At 39.5% G+C, this 23,001-nt stretch overlaps 2 protein-coding genes across 8 annotated transcripts in view; one reads left to right on the forward strand and one right to left on the reverse strand.

Moving 5' to 3' along the window:
• Nucleotides 1-17,631, forward strand: part of ZZZ3 (zinc finger ZZ-type containing 3) — a 76,821-nt gene extending 59,190 nt beyond the window's left edge. For 5 of the 6 annotated variants that reach the window (XM_054981996.1, XM_054981997.1, XM_054981998.1 and 2 more), the window contains 10 exons: nt 143-281; nt 1,598-1,745; nt 4,729-4,847; nt 5,062-5,136; nt 5,307-5,408; nt 6,652-6,747; nt 7,858-8,010; nt 11,974-12,108; nt 15,847-15,947; nt 16,297-17,631. In XM_054981996.1, coding sequence (XP_054837971.1) covers nt 143-281; nt 1,598-1,745; nt 4,729-4,847; nt 5,062-5,136; nt 5,307-5,408; nt 6,652-6,747; nt 7,858-8,010; nt 11,974-12,108; nt 15,847-15,947; nt 16,297-16,441 — 1,213 coding nt within the window. In that variant the 3' untranslated portion in view covers nt 16,442-17,631. The remainder of the gene's footprint in view (nt 1-142; nt 282-1,597; nt 1,746-4,728; nt 4,848-5,061; nt 5,137-5,306; nt 5,409-6,651; nt 6,748-7,857; nt 8,011-11,973; nt 12,109-15,846; nt 15,948-16,296) is intronic. The other variant, XM_054982001.1, reaches the window with a different exon arrangement.
• Nucleotides 17,632-19,745: 2,114 nt separating this feature from the next.
• The window catches only part of AK5 (adenylate kinase 5), a 166,336-nt gene continuing 163,080 nt past the window's right edge, over nt 19,746-23,001 (reverse strand). For both annotated transcript variants that reach the window (XM_054979197.1, XM_054979196.1), the window contains one exon: nt 19,746-21,000. In XM_054979197.1, the coding sequence (XP_054835172.1) occupies nt 20,890-21,000 (111 nt within the window). In that variant the 3' untranslated portion in view covers nt 19,746-20,889. The remainder of the gene's footprint in view (nt 21,001-23,001) is intronic.

Consider the following 23,001-nt stretch of genomic DNA (forward strand, 5'->3'; position numbering starts at 1 on the left):
TTTTTGTGTCAATCAAATGTTTTGCTTGACTTTTTGATAAGTGTACTGAGTATTTTATGAGCTGGTGTTGAGAGGGTTTTTTTCCTTTTGTAGTTATTGTGAATAGAAATCTGTAGTGAGTTGTTTCCCTTTGTCTCTGTAGTTATCAGAGACTGTTGCAGACGATTGCAGTACTCGAGGCTCAGCGTACTCAAGCAGTTCAAGATCTTGAGAGTTTAGGGAGACATCAGAGAGAAGCGCTGAAAGATCCCATTGGATTTGTGGAAAGACTCCAAAAGAAGGTATTGCAATGGGAATTCTTAAGCAGGCCTGAGGGGCTAATAATCCATCTCTTGCAGAAAAATATTCATAGAGAGTAGAACTAGGTTAGAGGGGTAGTATCTGTCTAAAGTCTATAAGATCGATAAGATCCAGACCTCTAGGGCTTCTTGAATCTGATGTCTTGTCCTCCAGCATCTCAAATACACAGTGCCTTTCTTCCCTTAACTTCCCCCGCCACTTACCATTTGGAGCTGATTTTCCAGACACCATCCTGAATCTTCCATGCTAGGAGCAGTTGTAGAAGCTGCTTCTGCTTCCAGATAACCAAGATGCCCAGATCTACTGATGATTTGCCCAGTAGTTTAAGTGATTGGTGTGAGCTCATGCTGTTCTCAGAAGTCATTGATGGATGGCTGAAGAGGAGGAATCCATTTTCCAGGAGTGACTGTTCCTCCTTCAGTTGCCAGGTTCTTGCAGACAAAGCAGATCCCCTAAAAACTTAGCTCCAGTTTGTATAGGCTGCTAGGCCATGGCACTAAAATACTGCAGTAGAGAAGCAGTTTGAATAGGAACTTCTCATGTAGAGGGCCCAATTTATACTGAAAAAATGTATGGGAAGTGAGTCAATTTCAAGGCAGTCCATCCATGTGGTTGTGGAACTTAACTGTGATATCAAACAAATTTGGGGATATGGTAAACAACTTAAATAAATGAATAACTATTACAAGGCAATATGTTAGAAAAATAGCCACATGTATTTAATTTCTTTAGCTGAAGTTTTTGCTTAGCTGTGACATGTTCCATCCCTGCTATTTGCTGGCCTCCTGAATCTTCAGTTTGCTGTGTTTACTCACATAATTGAATTTAATGGAAAATGTGCTTTCTATATAGTTAACACAAGGCAGCAACATAAGAGCAAATTACAAAATCTGGCCATAACCAGTCTCCAGTAAGCTGCTGTCATCTGTTCCTCAACATATTTTATATGCTCTATTGTGTATTATGTATGTATGTGTCATCAAGTTGCAACTCATTTCTGTCCTGGGCCAAGCCACAGCAAGGGGCTTTCAAGACAAGCTAGAATCCAAAGTAGTTTGTCATTGCCTTTCTCTGAAAAGTCTTCCTTGGTTGGTCCCCCATCCAAGGACTGTCCCTGCTTAGCTTCCAATATCTGATAAGTTTGGGCTATACCATGTCACTTTCCTTCACTCTGCTGTGTATTATTGCTGGATAAATTCCCTGTAAATAATAAGTATTACCTTAAAATAGGTCTATGTTGTATGATTTGAGATGGTGCTTTTTGTTTACATTTTCCCCCGTGTTCACATTCTTTCAGGTTGATATAGGGCTTCCATATCCACAGAGAATTGTTCAGCTGCCAGAGATATCTTGGGACCAATATACAACAAGCCTTGGAAATTTTGAAAGAGAATTCAGAAATCGAAAACGTAATAGTAGACGAGCAAAACTTATTTTTGATAAAGGTAAGTAAACCATTCATTCATTCATTCATTTACATTATGTATGGTCTGCCTTTCTCACTAAGACTGAAGGAGGATTACACAGTGTGAGTCACTATAGCTATTTCAGAAACATTTCAATAAACCATGTAATTGGGTATATACATGCAAATTTGCAAAGCTTTAAAACTAAACTATCCAGAAGGATCATACTTACAGCAACAGACAGTAAACAGTAGTAAAGTCTGTAGTCCCTATGCCTTTTCTTATGCATTTCTTTTGCGAGCACTTCCTTACAGTATAGTCCTAATGAGTAAAAAGCCCTCTTGAATAATTCAGTGTTGCATAGTTTGTAGAAAGCCAGGAGAGTGGAAGGAAGCTTTCCTGACATCTTAGCAGGCTGTTCCATAGGTGAGGCCACCAAGAGAATGCATGTGTATGGCAGCTATTGATTTTGCCCATGTGCAAGGTGGCACTTGCAGAATTTCTGTTGAGATGAGCAAAGCTATTATGGTGGAACATAGGGAGAAAGGCAGTCTTGTAGATATGTTGGACCAAAGCCATGAAGAGCTTTGTATGTGATAGCCAGTACCTTGAACTGAGCTCAGTAGGTGCTAGGCAGCCAGTGGACTGGCTGCAGAATGGAACTAATATTCATGCTCCTCCTAGCTCCCGATAATAAAGGAGCTGTAGCATTTTGCACCTACTGGAGTTTCCAAGTTAATTTAGAGGGGAGACCTATTTACAGTGTGTTACTGTAGCCAAGTCTCGATGTTACCATGGCATGGATCCAAATGGCCAGATTGACTGTGTCGTGGTAGGGGCCATCTTCCAGGCTAGACTGAGGTAGTAGAAAGTGTTTTTTTGCAGCTGCCTTAATTTGCTTTTCTAGCAGTAGCACTTGATCCAGTATAACCCTAGGTTTTTAACTGAGTCTGCAAGGGTCAGAAAAACTCCATGGAAAGTGGGGAGTACAGTATTTTTCAAGAACTCTGCCTTCCTATCCAATAGTATCTAAGATCAAAGAACAAACTCTCAAATAAGGAGGCAGATTAGAGAAAAAACAGTATTCAAATTACTAATAAGCGGTGACTTGAAGCATTTGCTAGGAAAAAATTATAAAATTCTACTGCAACACCACACAGAAATGGAACAAGTTAAAAACTGTTTGTTAAAATGGATGAAGAACTTCGGAGAAACCATCTCCATGAATCAGTGGGAAGATCTATGGACCAAAGATCACAGAATCACAGAGTTGGAAGGGGCCATACAGACCTTCTAGTCCCACCCCCTGCCCTATGCAGGATGAGCCTAAAGCATCCCTGACCAATATTCATCTAGCCTCTTCTTGAAAACTGCCAGTGAAGGGGAGCTCACCACCTCCCTAGGCAGCTGATTCCACTTTTGAACTACTGTCACCGTGAAAAAGTTTTTCCTAATATCCAGCCAGTACCTTTCTGCATGTAATTTAAGCCCATTGCTTAATCTTCTCCAAACTAAACATTCCCAAGGCCCTCAGCCTTTCCTCATAGGGCTCAGTCTCCAGACCCCTGATCATTCTCATCGCTCTCTTCTTCACTCTCTCAATTTTGTCCACATCCTTTTTGAAGATATTACAGATTGCTAATTGTTAAGAGAAAACTGGTACAAAATATTCTTTAGATGGTATACTACACCCCAAGATATTGTGAGAATTAGTAAGGACTATACTGTAAATTGTTGGAAATGTCAATGTACGAATGCAACATTTTATCACATGTGGTGGACATGCAAGGAAGCACGAAGATATTGGATAAAGATACATGAAGAGATGCAGAAATTCTTAAACTCATGTTTGAGCTGAACCCGAAAAACACGCTGTTAAATATTTTACCCAATAATGTTACAAAAGAACATGGAGATCTTTTCCGGTATATGGTGACAGCAGCAAGAGTACTGTATGCAGCAAAATGGAAAATAATTTTGTGCCGAGACATGCCTGAGTGGACAGACAAGATATAGGAATATGCATCAATGGCTAAATTAACTTCCTATGTGCACATTAGACCAATATTGGAATTCTGGAGAAAATAGAAAGATTTATTTGATTATTTAGGTTAAAACTAAGATAAATTAACATAACTATATTATAGAGAAAAAATACAGAAGAGGTGACTGAGAGGGGTATGTGCTTCGGGTTTCTGATTTGAGTAAAATACCCGAATCGGACCCGATCTGTAAAGATTCGGGATTCCCAAATCAGGGCCAGCATGCTGGCCCCAATTTGGAAATCCCGAATCAAAGCTTACTCGAAGCATTCAGGTTGCTCTGGGAAGCTTCGGGGCCCAAGTTTAAAGGGCCCTTTCCCTACCTCTTGCAAGCAGCAGGTCCCTTTAAACTTCAGCTGGCAGGTGGCGGGGATTCCCCATCGAAGCAGGAATCCCAATTATTTTCAGGGTGCACACCCCTAGTGACTGATTAATAATCATTGACAGTAAAGTCTGGCTATAAGCAACTAAGTAGAGGGGAAGAGAACTATATAATTTAGTTGTGCTGTTATACACTTTGAATATATTTTTCTGTTAGTTTAAATCTAATTCAAATTTAGTGCCTGTATAAGTTTTTATACACTTTCTCTTGTTATTCATATCCTTTCTTTTTAAATAGAACCTTTACTCAAAAAAAGAAAACTGCCTTCCTAACAAGCATCACTTCCAACTTGTCTGAGTTCAGTTTTAATTTGTTCGCTCATCCTTACCTACGTCTCAGGGTTGTTGTGATGATAATATGGAAGGTGAGAGCCTATGGAGGGCAAGGAAGGGGAAAGATAACAGAGTAGGGGAGGGGAAAATAAGATGCCCCTTGCGAGTCCTTGCAGGTTCCCCACTTGTTATAATAAACATGAATAAACTTTGAACACAGTAAATTCTGTATAAATGTTGCTGCTTATTATATTATTAAAGAAAAGATGAACTAGTAGTATAGGAAAACAGTGTTGTTAATGAGTAATAACTTCTTTTATATTTAGTGGGTTTACCTACAAGACCAAAAAGCCCTTTGGATCACAGAAAGGATGGAGAGGCCACATCATACTCTGTATTGCCTTTTAGTGATTGTCCAGAAGCTTCAACAAACAACCGTCCACAGGTAAGTATTATCCACAACAAAAATGCATGATAGAATATTATAAAATAGAAGTTTGGCTAATGTAAACAGAGCTTCAGTTTTTAAATAACTGAAAATGTTCAATATAATAGATTTTAGTTAATATTTAAGGAGATCTGTGTTATGATTTTGGTGGTCAAATATACACCAGCTTGCTTTCCTAAACTCTTATTCTATGTTAAATCTTATATTTAAGCAGATGATAAGAGGGCGACTTTGCGACGAGACCAAACCTGAAACATTTAACCAGCTGTGGACTATAGAAGAACAGGTAATGGGAAACTAGAATGACAGTAAATATATTCAGTACAATTAAGTAGTAGTAGTACAATCTTGTAACAGAGGTTTGCTTTTGGCATCGGTGTGATCTTTTTTCCTCTTTAATGATTAACCTAGAGAATTGAGTGAGAGTTTGATTTTATGACTTCGTGATTTTTTTAGAAAAAACTTGAACAATTGCTCCTGAAGTATCCACCAGAAGAAATAGAGTCTCGGCGGTGGCAGAAGATTGCAGATGAACTGGGAAACAGAACTGCAAAGCAGGTAAAAGGAAAATGTGTTGCTTCTCAGAGAGTTTTGAATGTTGGCTTTTTCAAGGAGATAGGTGAAGTTGATTTGAGTTGGTTTGGTGTGATCTTTAGCAGTGAAATCATTTTGTGGCTCCGAAATTTTGCTTTTACTTGTAAATATTAAAAAGGGGAAATGATTATTTCTTTATTTGATAAGAAAAATGCCCTTAGTGGCTAGGCATCAACAACAGCATTGCTATCCAAGTTTTGGTTTCTGTCAGTAAAAGGCGAGGGAGAGGGCGAAAGGCTGTTTTGACCTTTGATGTAGGATTCATTGAGCCAGGCTTACCAGCAGTCACCAGCAAATTGCTACCATATGGCTTGCATGACTCACCCAGGTTTGCTGCTTGCTGCTGAATTGCAGCTACCACATGATAGCCATGGTGGTAATAGTGTTTAGAGTTTTAGATTGATACTTGGGTTTGACTTCCTATTCTGCCATAAACTCTCACAGGATGACTTTGAACTAATCACACTCTCTTAACCTAAACTACCTCTCAGGGTTGTTGTCAGGATAAAATATAGGAGAGGTGAATAATGTAAGCAGCTTTCCATCCCCACTGAGGAAAAAGCAGAGTATAAATTTAAATAAAAATAACTGAAGACGGGGGCAGATAAAAGGTAGCTTGGTAGTGGGAAGGAGAGAAGGAAACAAGGAAAGTTGAGGATACGGGGCTTCCAGGAGGAAGGAAAGTGTGTGGAAAGGATAGAGGGGAAAGTGAGATGCTCCCTTAAAGCACTTGCAAGTTTCCTATCCTGCAACTGAGCCCAACTCAGCTGGCTCCACACAACTCTGCCAGACTTTTCCCAGACAGGTGCTGTCAAGGGGCAGGAAGGAGGGAGAGCTAAAGACAGGGGCAGGTGAAGGTTGATTTGCTGATGGGTGGGAAGCAAAGAAGGAAGTTTTCAGGAAAGGGAAACCAGAGTGGAGGAGAGGAAAAAGAAATGTTTATCCTTGCATGTCCCTTCTTTTTTGTATATGTGAGGTAGGTAGGTAGATAGATATGTAAGACACCAGCAAGGGAACAAAGCTTATGAGTGAGAACGAGTTTCCATCATGGCCAGTATATATTAGATGAAGTTTTTTGTAATATTCTTAAGTGTCATCCATCACTCATTTTTTTAACTTTTTAATACACATCTTAGATTTGTTAGTTGGATGTTTTCGTCCCTGTTCAAATATAAGCATATATATTTGCTTGTTTTTCTTATTTCAGGTGGCCAGCAGAGTACAAAAGTATTTTATAAAACTAACTAAAGCTGGTATTCCAGTTCCAGGCAGAACTCCAAACTTGTATTTGTACTCCAAAAAGGTAAGTACATAAAGCTTCACTATTTAAAATATGGTTTGGAAAAACATGCGTGTCCTTCAGCGTCGTACTAGGACTCGTTTTTTACTTACATTTTTGTCAAGGCACTGTTTTGGGAGGTATATTACCCTCTTTCAGTGTGTAGTAAAATGTGGGAGTTTTCTCCCCCTTAGCATTCTAATATTCTTTCCTTTCCAATTGGTTGTTACTAAGGCTCTGCCCATTCAGAGCTTGGTGACAAGATTGGTACATCACTCAAAGAAGAACAGGACAACCACTTGTCTACCACAATTGTCCTGAAACATCTGTCTATAAGCAAGCAAGTTTCTCTTTGTGTTCTTTTTAATGCGATATTTATTCTTGACTAGAAAGTGATGGAGTATTGGCTAAAAGAATACACCTTGATTTCTATAAGTATTTCATGTTTGTAGGTATGCCTTTTCATCCTTTCAGCCTACCTCTGCCCATAATATGTGTAAAATTTCACATAGTTCATTACTGAAGTGTAGAATATCCAGTGTAATAAGGTTTGAAGGGTTGGACTAGGATTTGAGAGATCTGAGTTCAGATTCCTGGTCAGCCATAATATTCATTGAGTGAGCTGGTGCCACTTACTTGCTCTGCTTACAAATGTGGAAGGTCAAGAGCTGCTTCACAGAGGATACAGCTAGAGGGGAGGTTTATTTTGGGATCCAACACATTTTAAAGAAATAATACCATATAAAAAAGATGCTCATCTGCTCTTTTCCTCCCCTGTCAGGCAGATTAGAATTGAAAGTTTTCTTGTTTGAGAAGCTGTCAGTCAAATTCATATTTCCCATGGTATCCAAATACAGGTGCCAGTGCAAGCTGCCACTTGTTACTTCTTTGCAAACCAAGAACTGGAATTAAACCATTGGAATTAATTTCGAATTAACTATTTTCTACATAATTTGAAGCATCCTGCTTTCAAAATACATCTACACTGCAGTATTTGTTGCACAGAATGAGAATGTTTTCAAGTTGAAAATTAGAAATTCCCTTTTATTATTATAAAAAAGTAAACCCTAACTAAGGGGGGAAATAGACTGTAGTTTGGTTTTAAAAATTATCGCTGATGTTATTGTTTGACAGTCATCAAGTAGACGGCAACATCCTCTCAACAAACATCTGTTCAAGCCCTCAACTTTCATGACATCCCATGAACCCCCTGTATATATGGATGAAGATGATGACAGGTCTAGTTTTCACAGCCATATGGGCAATACACCAGAGGAAGATGCATCGGTATGTTTTGTAGCATTGTCTTTCCAGTAGGTTTTTGAGAATATGGATGATGGTATATAAAATTCAAACATGGTCAAAGAACACCTATGTAGATTTTTTTTTTAATTCTTTAAATTGTGGGAACGTTTTTAATGTCACGGTTACTTTTGTCCTTACCTACCTTTTTGCTTGTTTCAACCTTTCATATTTATTTATTTACTTAAAAATATTTATGTGCTTCCCATGAACCCGGCTGCTTACAAAAAACGGAGATGCAGAAACTCCAGTTTCACAACAAACAATTTCACAACTCTCCATCAACATAATACCTTCATTATATGCTACATATATGTTGAAATGTCAGTTTGGAAAGAATGCCCTTACACTTTTTACAGAGAACAAACAATAAAGGGGCCCTGCATACCACATCAGAGTGGGCTTTCCATAATGCTGTAGCTGTCCCCACTCGCCTCTCCGCCCCTTCGCTGCTGCTGCCCACCTCGGCTCGGCTTCTGGTGAGCCAAGTGCCCTGGTGGCGCGGCAGCGAGCAGGGAGGCAAGTGGGGAAGCGGGCTGCCCCGCTCACCTCTCCACCCTTTCGCCACTGCTGCCCGCCTCAGCTCAGCTCCTAGCAGCAAGCAGGGAGGCGAGCGAGGAAGTAGACCGCGTCCCCGCTTGCCTCTCCACCCCTTCGCCCCTGCCTCCCGCCTCAGGCAAGTGGGGCACTCCTGCATGATGACGTCACCGTGCAGGGCCAGGGCACAGGACAAGTATCTTGCCTCAGGCGCCAGAAACGCTGGTGCCGGCCCTGATGCCATTGGGGCTCGCTAATTTTTTATGTTCCAGAAGTAAGGACTGCCCCTCTTCTAGGACCAGCATGGAAGATTTGTTTTCACTTACCATGAAGCTTCCTTTTTCAGTGGTCCAGGAGTGGGGCAGTCCTACCCATCTGAGTTTCTGGGGAGCGACTTCTAGGATTGACTGGAGAGTTAGTAATGGTAACTTTCCTCCTGTTGATCTCAGGATGAGGGGAGTTGTTCTCTCTCTTCATATCATTATGGGGAGTCAAGGTTTGGGAACAGACTGGCAATCCTTGGGACAAGCCCCTCACCTCTGGGATCAAAATCAGCTGACTAACCCTGTGTTCAGAGAGGAGGGGCTATCCCAGAGGTAAGGACAATTAAACACCTGACCAAACCAAACTTCTACGCCAACAGAAAACAACCCAGCAAAAAACACAAAGCAGACTTCTGTAAAAGAAAGCCCAACCACAGGGAAACACAGTCCACCCAGAAGAACGAGTGAAGTCGATAAAATTAACAGGAACTATAAAACTCCAAACAAATTACCCACGACAGGATAAAACAACTGCCCCAGAAGAGCAAGCAGCAAAATGAACAGTAAATATAACTAACTTCAAAAGCCAGGAATCAAAGCACCCCCTACCAAAAGCTTAACCAAAGCCCCCAGACACACATCAAAAAGCAGTTTTTGAAATACAAAATAAAAAACTTTTCCCTTCCCTCCCAGATGCCAAACTAGCTCCCCTCCCCCCAAGAGAGAAAGAAAACCCCAGTGAGTCTACAACTCTCAAACTAGGCAGCAACCAGGAATCCACTCCACTTACTGGGCAGCAGGATCCAGTCTCAATTCAAAGCAGGCCAGGAGAGAGGGCGCCAGCAACAAGCAGGCAATGTCTGTCAGTCTCCAGGTCAGAGCAAAATGGAGGCTGACTGAGGCAAGCCTCCTAATTTAACTCCTTGCAGCAGCTTTAAAAAGACACTCTGCTTCTTGAGAATCCCATTAACCAGAGGAAGAGGGCTGCTGCAAGGACTGGCCACTCACACTTCCCCTTCCCCGTTTTGCCTCTGACTCACTCTCCCTCCCTTCTTCCCCCTCTCATCTAGTAAAAAAGCAGGAAGCTGTTCCTTAGAAAAGGAACTGTAAGGACCAGCACTGTTGCATTTCCCGAATTTCACTGAATAAATGCAGTAAATTTAAATTCGGGATTACCAAATTTATTCAGAATACAGATTTAAAGTTTGGTAATACCAAATTTTTACCAGATACCAAAACAGAATTGCACACCCTTAATGATATAGTCCTCCTATTTCCTTCATTAAAAATGCCCTCTTGAACTATTTTGTTTTATTGTGAAATGATAGGAGCGTAGGAGTCTTCCTGACTGCCTCAGGCAAGCCACTACACAAGGTAGGGGCCACTACAGAGAAGGCACCAGGTATAGGCAGTTGTTGATCTTGCCCATTTGTAGGATGTCAGATGCAGAAAGTCCTGCTCAAATGAGGGAAGTTGTCATGGAACATTGACAAATAGTATTGCAGATATTAATGTTTAAGGCCATGAAGAGCTCTGTATGTGATAGCCAGTATCTTGAATTGAGCTTGGTAACTGATGGGCAGCCAGTGGCGTGACTACAAAATGGGTATAATATGCATGCTTCTTCTAGCTCCCAGTAAGAATTGAGCTGTGGCATTCTGCCATAACTGGAGTCTCTAGTTGATTTCAAGGGGGGAAATATATAGTAGGCTAATCCTTATGGTACCATGGCATGGAACCAGGTGGCCAGAGTGGCTGAGTCAAGGTAAGGGGGCATCTTCAAGGCTAAACTAAATCGGAAATAAGTCTTTTTGTAACTGCATTAACTCGCTGGGTCTAGTATAATCTCAAGGGTCCTAACTAAGTCAACAAGTGTTAGCTGAACCTCATCAAAAGTAGGAAGCACAATGTCATTCAAGACCTAAGCTTTCCAACCAGCATAACTTTCCTCTTGTCTGGGTTAAGTTTATTGATTTGCACAGGCACATCCTCTGCTACCTGCATCTGCCTCCAAATTCCTTAACAGGATGACATGATCTACTGTATTAAAGACTGCAGTTAAATCCAGTAGGAGGGGAGCAACAAAGAAGCATGGCTTTTGTATACCTTCAGACGGAGGTCATCAGCTAAAACTATCAAGGCAATCTCTATCCCATAGCCCAACCTAAAACCATTGTGAAAAGGTCCAGAGCACATGAGTTATCCAAGACCTGGTGCTGATCCACTACTGCTCAGTCACTTTACCCAGAAAGGGCAGGTTAGAGATTAATTGGCTACGTCATTTTTCTGTAGGATGGCTTTTTAAACAGTGGATGGATAACCACCTTTTTCAGTGGCTGAAATAAGGTGGGCCTGAGTTAGTGACTGGTACATAGGGGTGAGACAGTAAAGGCTCAGATTTAGGAGTCCACTGATAGTTTAGAGGCTTGAACAATTGGGATGGTTTCCACCATCTCCACTGCTTCATAGATCTTCTAGTGGATTCTCAATCATGTTCTGTCTTATTCAGTACACATTTTCTGCCAATATCTTTCTAGACATCTTCTTGCCTGCTTTAGGTCGCCATAGCTCCATGGTAAACTACAAGGCTGGCTTCTACTCTTAAGAGTGGGAGGGTTCAACAAGGAACAATCTTGTCAATATCTTCAAGGAGTTTCATGTTTCAAGCTTCCACAGCAGCCTCAGTAGAGATGTTTGGAATCCTAAACTCCCCCAGAGCATTCTGGAATCCAGTAGGACCTATGTGCCTCTTCCATCCTTTTGTAGGTTGTTGAAGCTATATTCACCCTTGCCTGGAGCAGTTAGTGTTTAGGCCACGGTTCATAAGTAAATAACTTTTTCCTTTTTTTGGTCTTGTTTTTCTTCTGGAAGAAACAATGGAATATATATTGTAACTACAATATGTTATAACACGTCTTACTGTTCCATTTCAAGCACCAATGACCAAATATTGTTATACCCAGTGGTACTATAGCAAGAGTCAGATGCTTAAAGAGCAGAATAAAAATGTGATGGGGTTTTTTTAATGCAGGGTTGAGACGACTTACTGTAAAGTATCAAATGTTAGTTTGTGGATTCCACTTACCGTGAGGGTTAGAATTGGTTTTTATTTTAAGCTCATTTTACTCTCTTTAAAAAAAAACAACAGGATGAAGAAAGTATCCCTGTAGCATATCGAGAATTACCAGAATACAAAGAGCTACTTAAACTAAAAAAGCTGAAGAAAGAGAAGCTGCAGCAAATGCATGCAGAAAGTGGCTTTGTGCAGCACGTAGGCTTCAAGGTAAGTACTGTCACGGCCCTTTATCTCACAATAAGCCTAGAAGGGGACGTCAAGAGCAAAAACTCAGGACTGGGGAGTGAAAACCTCACCTCCCAGGGTAATGAGAGCCACCACCAATCCCTCTCAGTTAACCCTCCACTGGAAGACAGAAAAACAAAGTCCACCCCTACTGGGTGTTAATCAAGAGGTCAGCCCTGCAAGGTAGGATGCCTGCAGTTCGAGTTCCACAAAAATTACTTGGTAGCTGTAGCCAAATAGGCCAAGATACTGGATTTAGTGAAGCCTCAATACCCACAGAAGAGTGCAGAAGATTTCAAATACAGAACTGAAAGACAGGAAAGAAAATAGTGAAACTAAATATCTGCTCTAAACTACTATATAAGCTTTAGTCTCCTAACACAAACAAAGGTCAGACTAGATGCTCAAAAGTCCAAGTAGCACTTCAAAGTCCAAAATCAAGAGACGAGAGTCCTGGACTAAAACCTGTCCTGGTAGTTAAGTCCAGAGCACAGAATGGTGTGTAAGCAACCCGAACAGAAGCGAGACCCAAACTAGAATGATCCTTACTTTATTCCTAGCTGTCTGCATCATAGTCTGATCTTGCTAGACCAATCAAGGAGTGTTACTAGGACATGTGACCACATTCCTCTGCAGCTGTAGCATATTCACTATCGGAGCAACTCTCCTTTACTCGGGTTTGTGCTAATGAGATAGAATGAGAGTGCAGAACTCCCTCCTGATCTCTGGTGGTGAAGCTTTCTGATCCCATGATTTCATCTGCAGCTGTGTGCCTAATTCCATCTCACACCTTATCTCTCTGGGAACTACAAAGTCAAAGTAACTATTTTCCAGAGATGGGCCTTCTATAACCTAAACTGGCTCAAAAGCCTGAACCAAAGGTTTGAAAAGCCAAGAAATGGGCCAAAGAGGCCAGTTTCTTGTCAAGTACAGATATGGAAATGCAAGTCTTCGGCCCACCAAACATTAGAAAATAAATGTGAAGACTACTATAATAGTTTTTGTCCTCTGTTTTGTTTATAATTCCTAGAATTTTTATAGCACAGATTCTTCTGAATGTGATTCATGAGATTTTGGAGCTCTAGCCTCAGTTTTAGAAACTATTTATAAAAGAGACCAGAACTGCAAGGCATCTCAGGGAAAGTCATGTCTCCCTTTCTGTCCCACTCTCCGTTTCATTGCCTTTGTTGTCTGATTTTGGTAGATGATTGATTCTTTTAATTCTTCCATATATGGCTTATATATTTCTGCTCACCTTTTCCTATGGTAAAGAGTCCAGTAGCACCTTTAAGACTAACCAACTTTACTGTAGCATAAGCTTTCAATGCATCTGACAAAGAGAACTATGGTTCTTGAAAGCTTATGCTACAGTAAAGTTGGTTAGTCTTAAAGGTGCTACTGGACTCTTTGCTATTTTGCTTACTACAGACTAACTCAGCTAACTCCTCTGGATCTTTTCCTATGGGTTACTTGCTATTAGGTCATTGTCTTACTGATGATTTCTGTAAAGGTTCTTTCAGTGATTTAATAACTTCACTTGTTCAGAGAGATTTTTGGGCTGTCAGTCTAAACTACATTATGGGATTTTTTAAACGTTCACTTGCATGTTTACCCATGCCCTGATATGAGACATTATAGTTCCCACTTATCTCATTTGGAAGTTCCTCCTCTTCTGCCATACTTTCTTTTAAAAATTCCCAGTTCTAGAACAGAGAATTCTGAGCTTCCAAATACTTTGGGACTTTTTGTTTTGATTACCTACCAAGCACGGAATCTGCTCTCTGCTTTTCCAGGGGGCGTGGGAGGGCAGGGATTTTTTCCCCCTTTATCTCATCTGGCAGCAGAAGGGAATCAGTCACAGATGTACTCTTCTCTTTCTGTTTGGGGTTCTTGTAAGTATAATGAGGGGAGGGCATATTTTTCTGTATAACTTAGAGGTCCCCTTATCTGATTTTGTGGCTTTCATTCTCTCCACAGAGTTTACTATTGGACAGTACTGTAGGCCTTGGATGTGGTTTAGATTTATAAGGATCTGAACCTGTCTGTAAATGGAGCGAGGCTTTTTAGATAGGAGGGACTTGCATTTTAAAATTTTCAGCATCACTAATTTAACAGTTGGAGAGTCCAACTAGGACATGAGAAACGGGGATCCAGTTCCCCAGTCAGCAGTGGAGCTCATTGCATGACCTTAAGCCAGTCATTCTTTCACCCTAACTTACCTCCTAGGGTTGTGATCATAAAGTGAAAGAGGGAAGGCCTAGTACACTGTCCAGAAGAATGGTGGGATAAATATGATACAGATAAGTACTCATATATAAAGCCCATTAAATCCAAAAAGAGTTCCCACAGTTGAATGAATGAATATCCAATTCATAAATGGCTGAAAGACCTTTGTTGAACTATTTATTTATTAAAGAGATTTCTATTCTGTCTCATCTGAGACCTACTTCAGATGGTTTAGGATTAACAATATGAACAATATATAACAAGATAACGATATAAACAAGTTGTTAAAAGCAAGCCCAGAGACCTAAATGACATAAAAGTATCCTTGAAACAGACCTTTTAAAAAGCCAGGAATATAAAGCCCATAATTAAAAGCCTAGGTAAAAAGATGCATTTTGGCCTGGCACTTAAAAGAAAGTGAAGTAGATGCCAGACGAGTGTCAAGGGGAGGCCAGATGACATTTTTCAATTAATTACCACAGCTGGCATATCAGCTACAGCTGATAAAAGGTGCTGTGTGCCATGGAGGAGACCTGAGCCTTTGACCATGGGCCACGATCTAATGGCACCCCCAAACTATGAACTTTCTCTAGGAAAGTTCTAGGAAAGGCAGACTCCATAATCTTTGAGCAGCATTGACCTCAGTCTTGTTTGAAGTGAGCTTCGGTTTATTAACCCTTCTCCATCCACCTGGTCAGGACCCACCTGGCTCATCTGTTAAGGAGAAATAGAGTTGGGCATTGTCTGCACATTCGTGCATTTCCCCAGTGTCACTGAGTGGAACCACCATGTACAGTGCCCCCTCAGCTTAACCCTTCCAGCCTATCCAGAAGGATATAGTGATCAGTGGTAAGCCACTGTGGTATTGAGAGGTCCTAGAGAATCAACAGCGATGCACTCTTCCTGTCACTCTCCTTTCAAAGGTCAGGATAACCAAGACTGTGTTTTGGCATTGATCATTGTTCTACCCAAGCCTGTTCTTTGTTACATCACAGGGATGGTTAAACTCTTGCTCCAGCCCTTAGTCACTAAGTGGAGGAGAAGGGGAGATGGAGATAAACCATTAAAGCCACAATACAGGGAATTGCATATGACACTAACAGAGTAACTAGTATGAAACTCATTCAGCTGCTTTGAGCCATGAGTGAAGACAGGATATAAATATTTTAATAAACAAATCGATAAGAATGAAAAGGCTGATGAGAAAGTGAAGATACAGAAAAATCTACGTGGGACAAAAATGTTGAGGAAATCAAGGGAGGCTTACAGGCAAAATATGCTTGTTCTGATCTCTTCCTCTTCTCTTTGCTTCCCCAGAAATTTAGTTTGTGAGTCCTCGTGGTGTTGAGGCTTAGAATAATTTCCCTCAGGCAAATCCATTCATATCTGTTGTGGCGTTATCATCTGTAGCGTGTTGGCCTGCGATACCTTTTAGCTTTCCAACTAACCTTTGAAAATCTTTTCATAACTGTATTTTTGCTGATGTTTTTTCAGTGTGATAACTGTGGAACTGAACCCATCCAAGGAATTCGGTGGCACTGCCAAGACTGTCCTCCAGAAATGTCTTTGGATTTCTGTGATTCTTGTTCTGACTGGTGAGCAGTATGAATGGATGACTTGTTAGAGCAACGTGCTTGGAATTAGCAAGGATTAATCACAGAATTAGTTCTTATCATATCAGCGTATCTCCAGTGCATATCAAAAGGCCATCTAACTACTCTGTATCTAAAAGGGAAACATTTGATAAACTTCTTATGTGACTCAGGGCAACAATGATCTGCAGAGAAAATATGCTTTTAAACATATAAGTAGTAAAGCACAGTAATATGTAGCAAATAAGACTTACTTTTTTTACTCTTGTATTTTTTAATAAATATATTCTCTGAGATAGTACTGGTAAAAAATAACCGTTTATGACAAATATTTTTTTCTTTTCCCTTTCAGTCTCCATGAAACAGACATTCACAAGGAAAATCATCGATTGGAGCCTATTTACAGATCAGAAATGTTCTTAGATAGAGACTACTGCATGTCCCAAGGTGCCAGTTATAATTACCTTGACCCCAACTACTTTCCTGCAAATAGATGACATGGAAAGCAAATGGCAACTTGAAAGCTTAGTATCCTCTTTGAAAACCAACAGTGGCGCTATGGCTGATTCAGTGCCCACCTGGGAAAGACACTTGCTTTCCTATGGAATGTCACTCACAGCATGAGAGCTTCCCAGGCACCCTCATCAAACTATTGCTCTCTGACCTGTCATGATTCTAGATCACTGAACAGAGGCTGAACATTCCTAGTGTGCGGGAGGTTAAACCAGGGAGGTTTTTCTTTCACCACGTTAGTCGTTTTTAGGTGGTGAATCTAAAGAGAGGAGGGTTTTTTTTTTTAAAGTGTGGCCAGAAATGAAATCACACGTTAAAAATAGTCAATTCCAAAGGTGGTAAAAACTTGGCTATTAGGAGATACAGAAATGATGAAGTACTTACATTAAAAAAACAGTTTAGTAGTTTGCAGTTTTGTTGTGAAATAGTTTTCAGCACAGAAACTGACTTTTTTAGGCAAGGTTTTAACCGACGACAGTGTTTGCTTCTAGGTCGTATTAAAACAATCGCTGTCCGTGGGATGGTCGGTAACAGGCCTGTATTAAATTGGAGCTGCTTAATCACATTGACACTTCTTTACTTTCTTTTTATTTTCTTTTTTACCACAACAAACTTTTATTTAGCAACAGTCAAGCACTACAGGAGGCAACTGTGGCATTGCTTCCTTACCCAGCTCATGGTGTGTGAATATTATAAAATTGTCATGCAGATATATTTTTAAATGTAATGTTATATAAGATGACCATGTGATGTGTACAAAAATATGGTGAAAAGTGCCAGTGGTAGTAACTGTGTAAAGTCTCTAATAACCCGACATTAACTCTTATAAAGTAAAATACACAGCCTTCTGCCTCTGTATTTAGAGTTGGTAATACAACTCATCAAAGAAAACTGCCTAAAATAAATCATATAAGGTAATAATTTTTCTCTTTTGTAGTATGCACAAGATCCATGAGAGATTGTATTTTTATTACTATTTAAACAAGTGATTAAATTTAGCCTGAGCAGTGAGCAAGGATTCACATGCATTCTTTTATACTGCTGGATTTTGTTGTGCATCATTTAAAACATTTTGTATGTTTCTTCTTATCTGTGTATACAGTATGTTCTTAAATAATGTTCAATTGTCAGGAGAACTGTGAGAAATAAACTATGTGGATACAGTCTGTTTATATATAGAATGCTTGCTGTGACTTTTTTCTGAGAAGGTTTGACATTTGAACCAAAATTAAAATGGAGAGTACTGTTTAGTTCATACAACTAGCACGGTGCTTGATCTTGTTAAGGGATTGTGTCCTTGTGATCTTTCTCCTGCTGTTTGCTCATCTTGTTCAAGGATTAGTCTCCCATACTTTTAATCCTAACATGTCTACCTAGTTCACCTAGATCGACCCAATCCAAAACTCCAAGTGTGCTCCAAAATGCAGATGGAATTCTTATGTGCATGCTACTCCATTCAGTTGGGATTGGATTGCACACCTAGAGCAATGTTGATGCAGAACTGTTTCCTATTCTGAAATGACTGGGGCAGCCCTTGTGATTGCATGTCAGAGCTATTCATGCTGTAAGACATCACTGATTCACAGCAATTTCATGGAAGCATGAATAGGTGAAATCAAGAAAACTTCCATGTAATCTGTTCATGATCGTGGTGTGAGTTTCCTTGTATTATACAAACGCTGTCCTGCCCCAACTTCCAGAAGAAAGGAATTTTGGTATGCTTTACTAGCCAAAAAATAGCAGTGATCCATGCTTTGTAATATTTGTGACATATTTTTAGTTAATATATCATTTTGACATGTATTATTTGTGATTTCAGAAATGCTGATTATTTTAACTATAATAGATTTCCATTTGCTTAAACAAAAACTTGAATTTTCAGAATAGCGTCATGTAAGTGTTTAACTTAACTCAGCAGTGACTAACAAAGAATTGGCTGGTGCATTTCATAGCTTTAATTTCAGTTTTTAACCACAGTGTTAATTTTCAGTGTTTGTTTAGATGAAATCACTTTTTGTTAGAGGAGTTTAAGAATTTTTTAATATATTGGGTAGATGATGCAGTATCATTTCTAAATGACTGGGGCAGTAAAATATGTCGTCTGTAAGCATATCTCATTCTTTGAGAAATTTAATAAACCAAAAGATATACAATATAAAAGAATACACCTGATGTATTTCACGTTTCTCTTTTATGAAAGCAAAACAACGGCTTTGGGGAAGCAAAATCATTAATATGCAAATAATGTTTTTATATTACTGTAAAGCATCAGCTTTAGGAAAATGTGGCTATCAGAGATATAAATCTGTTTTTGTGGACTTAGAAACATATCAGAAGGAAACATAAAATGAAAACAAGCCCAGCATACACATCTAGTGCAAGACTATTAACTCTGGGAAAAATGTAAAAAGGGAGGTTGGGAATAGTGTAGGTGCTCTTTAGGAAAGATTCCAGTGACGTATCCCTTCACTCCCATAATTCTTTACATTGTAAGGGCTATATCATTCTGTGGTGTTTGTGTAAGGGGCATCCATGTGACATTTAGTGTGTTAATGAAATTGGCAGGATGAGCTTTGCTTTATAAGCCACTGTAGTTTAAGCTGTCTCCAAAAGCATGATAGCCAATCATATGTTGGTGCCTCCTTATGCCATAATCCTAGATAGGATATATTTTGACAATTGCACCCTTCTTCTATGAAGCTCAGGGCTGCATTTCTCTCAAACAGTTCTTCTGAGCCGTAACAGACCCACTCAAGCAATATTAGAGAAGGTGGGTGGCTTTATCTCAATCAGGCCAGGACTACCTTACCAAATGTTTAACGTGTGCTTTTACAGCTCTTATCTGAAAATGACAAATCTTGCATATATTGAAGGATATGGAACTATTAGAAAGAAAGTGATAGGCCATCTTGGGATCATTTCTTCAAACCTTTAATTAGGGGAAGGACTCTAGATCAGATCTCCATGTACTTAAAACCAGTGTCTGGTTTATTCATGCTGCTACACTGCAGTCATCATAACATTTTATTAGTTTAAAAGCTGTGTCATTTGAGGAAACTAAAGAAGCATTCACAAATGCAGACAATTTCATTGTTTTTCATTGAGTTCATGATCTGCTTATAGTGCATATTTCAAGCAAGCTGAATTTTTTTTTTAAAGATTAATTTTTATTGTGCTTAAGACAAAAGTATGAAGTAATAATTACTAGCCTTAGTATTTGTACATATGTTTTATTTGTATTATATCTTCATTACAAGAAAAGTTACTTGAAAAATACAAATCTTCATGTGCTCATTAATAATGCAACTGTTGACAAAGATCAATCATGCAAGCCACAGTGGTGGAGGGCCCAAAGAAAAACAGTCACTTTCTAAAGACACGAATATGTATGCTGATACAGAGCATACTCAGCATACACAAGCCCTCGATATTTCGGTTGGCTTGATGCAGGTAAAATGATTTCATGTGTGTTCGGCAGAAAGTATGGAAATGTGGATTGTTAAGTACAGGTGATTTAACTGAAACACTTTCTTTCACACTTTTAACTTATATTTAATATCAGGCAATGAGAAATAACTGCATAAGATGTAAAACTGAAATTTACACTTGCCATGTTTACTTTTCAAACATATGATAGCTAACATATAAAATTATTACATCCCTCCCTTTAGAATGTTGTGGTTGTTAGATGTTTAGCATGTTTTTTACACTCAGATATTAGCATAGTTTGGGACATCAGCAATATTTAGAATTGATTTTTTTATCAAGCAAACAAGTATTCCTATCTAATGTTATTTCAAAGTAAGACTCATCTTTACCATAAGTCTGTAGAACATTTGGAAGTTTGGCAGCAATAGCAACATAACTTGTTTCATATGTGGCATTAATTGCCTCACATTCAATCTATTTGCTATGTGACATGTGTATGTTGCTTTTCTTAGAATTGCTGAACTTTCACTCGTCTGTGTTATTGACCATGCTGTCAAGGCAGGCTTGTTCTACCAATAAAATAGTAGAAAACAGATTTTACAAGTATTATTAATAAAGAGCAGGATTGAAGAGCCTCAAAATTGAATTGTTTGTTTGCAGAAACAATTGCAGTGTTAATTCTGCTGATGGGCAGCTAATTTAGGAGCTCAGTGCTGACTGTGTATATTGAAGAACAAGACTAAATTCATACAAATTAAAGCTGTTGTTTTTACCCTGTGAAAAGTGTAAACTGTGATAGCATACGATACTGGTGCAGTTATTGTACCATTCAAACTAAATAGGTTCTTTTTTTTAACTTTACAACATGCACTAATTTTAGGTATTTTTCAAGTCAGCAGCTATTGCTTTACGCAGCATTTTCCAAGGACCGTTTTGCTGAGAGAGAGAGTGTGTGTGTGTGTGTGTGTGTGTGAGAGAGAGAGAGAGAGAGAGAGACCTGCAGTTACTGTGTGTGGCGTGAAAGAACTGATGCTGTTTCTTCCTGTTTCAGAAAAATATTGACTGATGAACAAGCTTCAAGGAAAACTTCTTCTGGTGTCCCTTCTGCATTTATCTATTAAAAAGAAATATTTAGAATCAGAAATTTAAACTTCAAAAAAGAGAAACCATTCTGATAATCTAACACAGTTTGTTTCTGAATTTGTTAGGTTATGCATGGATGCCATGTTGAGATACTTACACAGGGCTGAGATCAAACAGCATGCTCTCTAGATGTGCAGAAAAATAAAGTAGGAAAGTTACAAACTATGCAACTTTGTCCTGAGCACTGGCTTTAGTTTTGAAAATGCCAACTTCTAAACAAGAGATGTGCTATAAAAATCAGTATTTTTCAGATTTGGATATTAGGAAGACCATAAATGTTGGTATTCCAGATATTCGGGTCGTCCCATACCAGTTTGGTATTCAAATCCAGGGGTTTTGCGGGATTCTGAAATTACCTAGGCCCATTATTCCCTAAAGGGGAATCTTTCTAGAAGGCTAGAGAGGCTGTATTTCATGCAAATTACACAAAATTTACAGCAGAACAGCTGCTGCCCATCCCCCACAGCCACAAGTTTCAAGATTGAGTCAAGGGGTACAATTCTACGGGCTCTGAAACAAGGTTCTCCCAGCTACTCTATTGTTCCCTATGAGGGCGAAATCTAATGTTTTTACCAGGGTAAAGAAGTCCCAGCCAAACATGCAAGAGCAACCACTGACCAAACACTTCCCAATGGAAAAAGAACAATCAAACCCAACAGAACAAGTTCCAAACCAGATAATCCCAGCAGAACCAATCTGGCAGCAGAAACAAGGCACAGACAGATCAGAGCAGCCAAAGGCATGCTCTCCCAAAAAAGAAAAATCTCACACTGAAGTCACAGCCAGGAAAGTCAACTTTTGGTGGGCTATGAGAAAATCGCTGTGACTGGACATTGAGCTCACCCTAACATGCAATACCAATTGCCTGAGAGTTGCCTCCCCCCTCCCCTTTTTGCCCAGGAAACTTGCAAAGCAAGAAAAAAGCTGTGCAACTTTTAAAATGCTGGCCTCACTTATTCCAAATATTCCTGAATATTTCCAGAATCCAGATACACCAGAGAATCTTGCATATTGATTCAGATTCCCAAATATACCCAGAAAATACCAATAAGATTTTTGTGCGCTATAAGTTCAAACCAGAAATATTGAAGCACACATATCTATTTGAACCATCTGTAAAATTCCAGGGTGAGGAAACTAACTGGAATGCTGATACAACCCTAATGGGTACACCAGAACAGGAGCAGTCATCGGGGGTCTCTGGCAATTAGGAGTATTGAAGCCTAGAGAAAATGTGGCCCTTCATTATTTGGGGCACCATGTCCTGTCCAAATACCAATTATTGGTAGCTAGACTCTAAACTATGTCTACCATACACTTCTCTGAAGACTTCGGAAGTATGTAGTGGGGGCAGCTACTTGGTTCCTCTACAGCTTTGTAAAGATGATTTACACTTTAAAGTTGCTGATTGCTGATGTTCTTCCAATACATTTTTTCCTAATCCCTGAGAGATCTTTTTCCAAATTTTATCCTGGCTCTGCTTTTGATAAACCATGTGGTGATTCCATAAACATTCAGGTGAAAAGTATATGGTTATTTTATGCGTCAAAATGGCAGAGTCCAGTGGCACCTTTAAGACTAACCAACTTTACTGTAGCATAAGCTTTCGAGAACCACAGTTCTCTTTGTGCATGCATCTGATGAAGAGAACTGTGGTTCTCGAAACCTTATGCTACAGTAAAGTTGGTTAGTCTTGAAGGTGCTACTGGACTCTTTGCCATGTTCTACTACAGACTAACACAGCTAACTCCTGGATATATCTTGTGTGTGTATGTAAGGGTATATTGATCAGAAACCTTTTCACCTTTTCCTGCTGAATACTTTGAAGTATGAAATACTACACCTTTGATATTCTGAAAAGGTCTTGCAACATATGAGGATGATTTGCATTTTTTTTGTTTTCTGAGCAGCCTGTACACAACCCCTTTTTAATAATGGCAAAAGGAAAAAAATCAATCATAGTTGCCTCTGA

Source organism: Eublepharis macularius, chromosome 5 (genome assembly GCF_028583425.1).
Source record: "Eublepharis macularius isolate TG4126 chromosome 5, MPM_Emac_v1.0, whole genome shotgun sequence".
Lineage (NCBI taxonomy): Eukaryota > Metazoa > Chordata > Lepidosauria > Squamata > Eublepharidae > Eublepharis > Eublepharis macularius.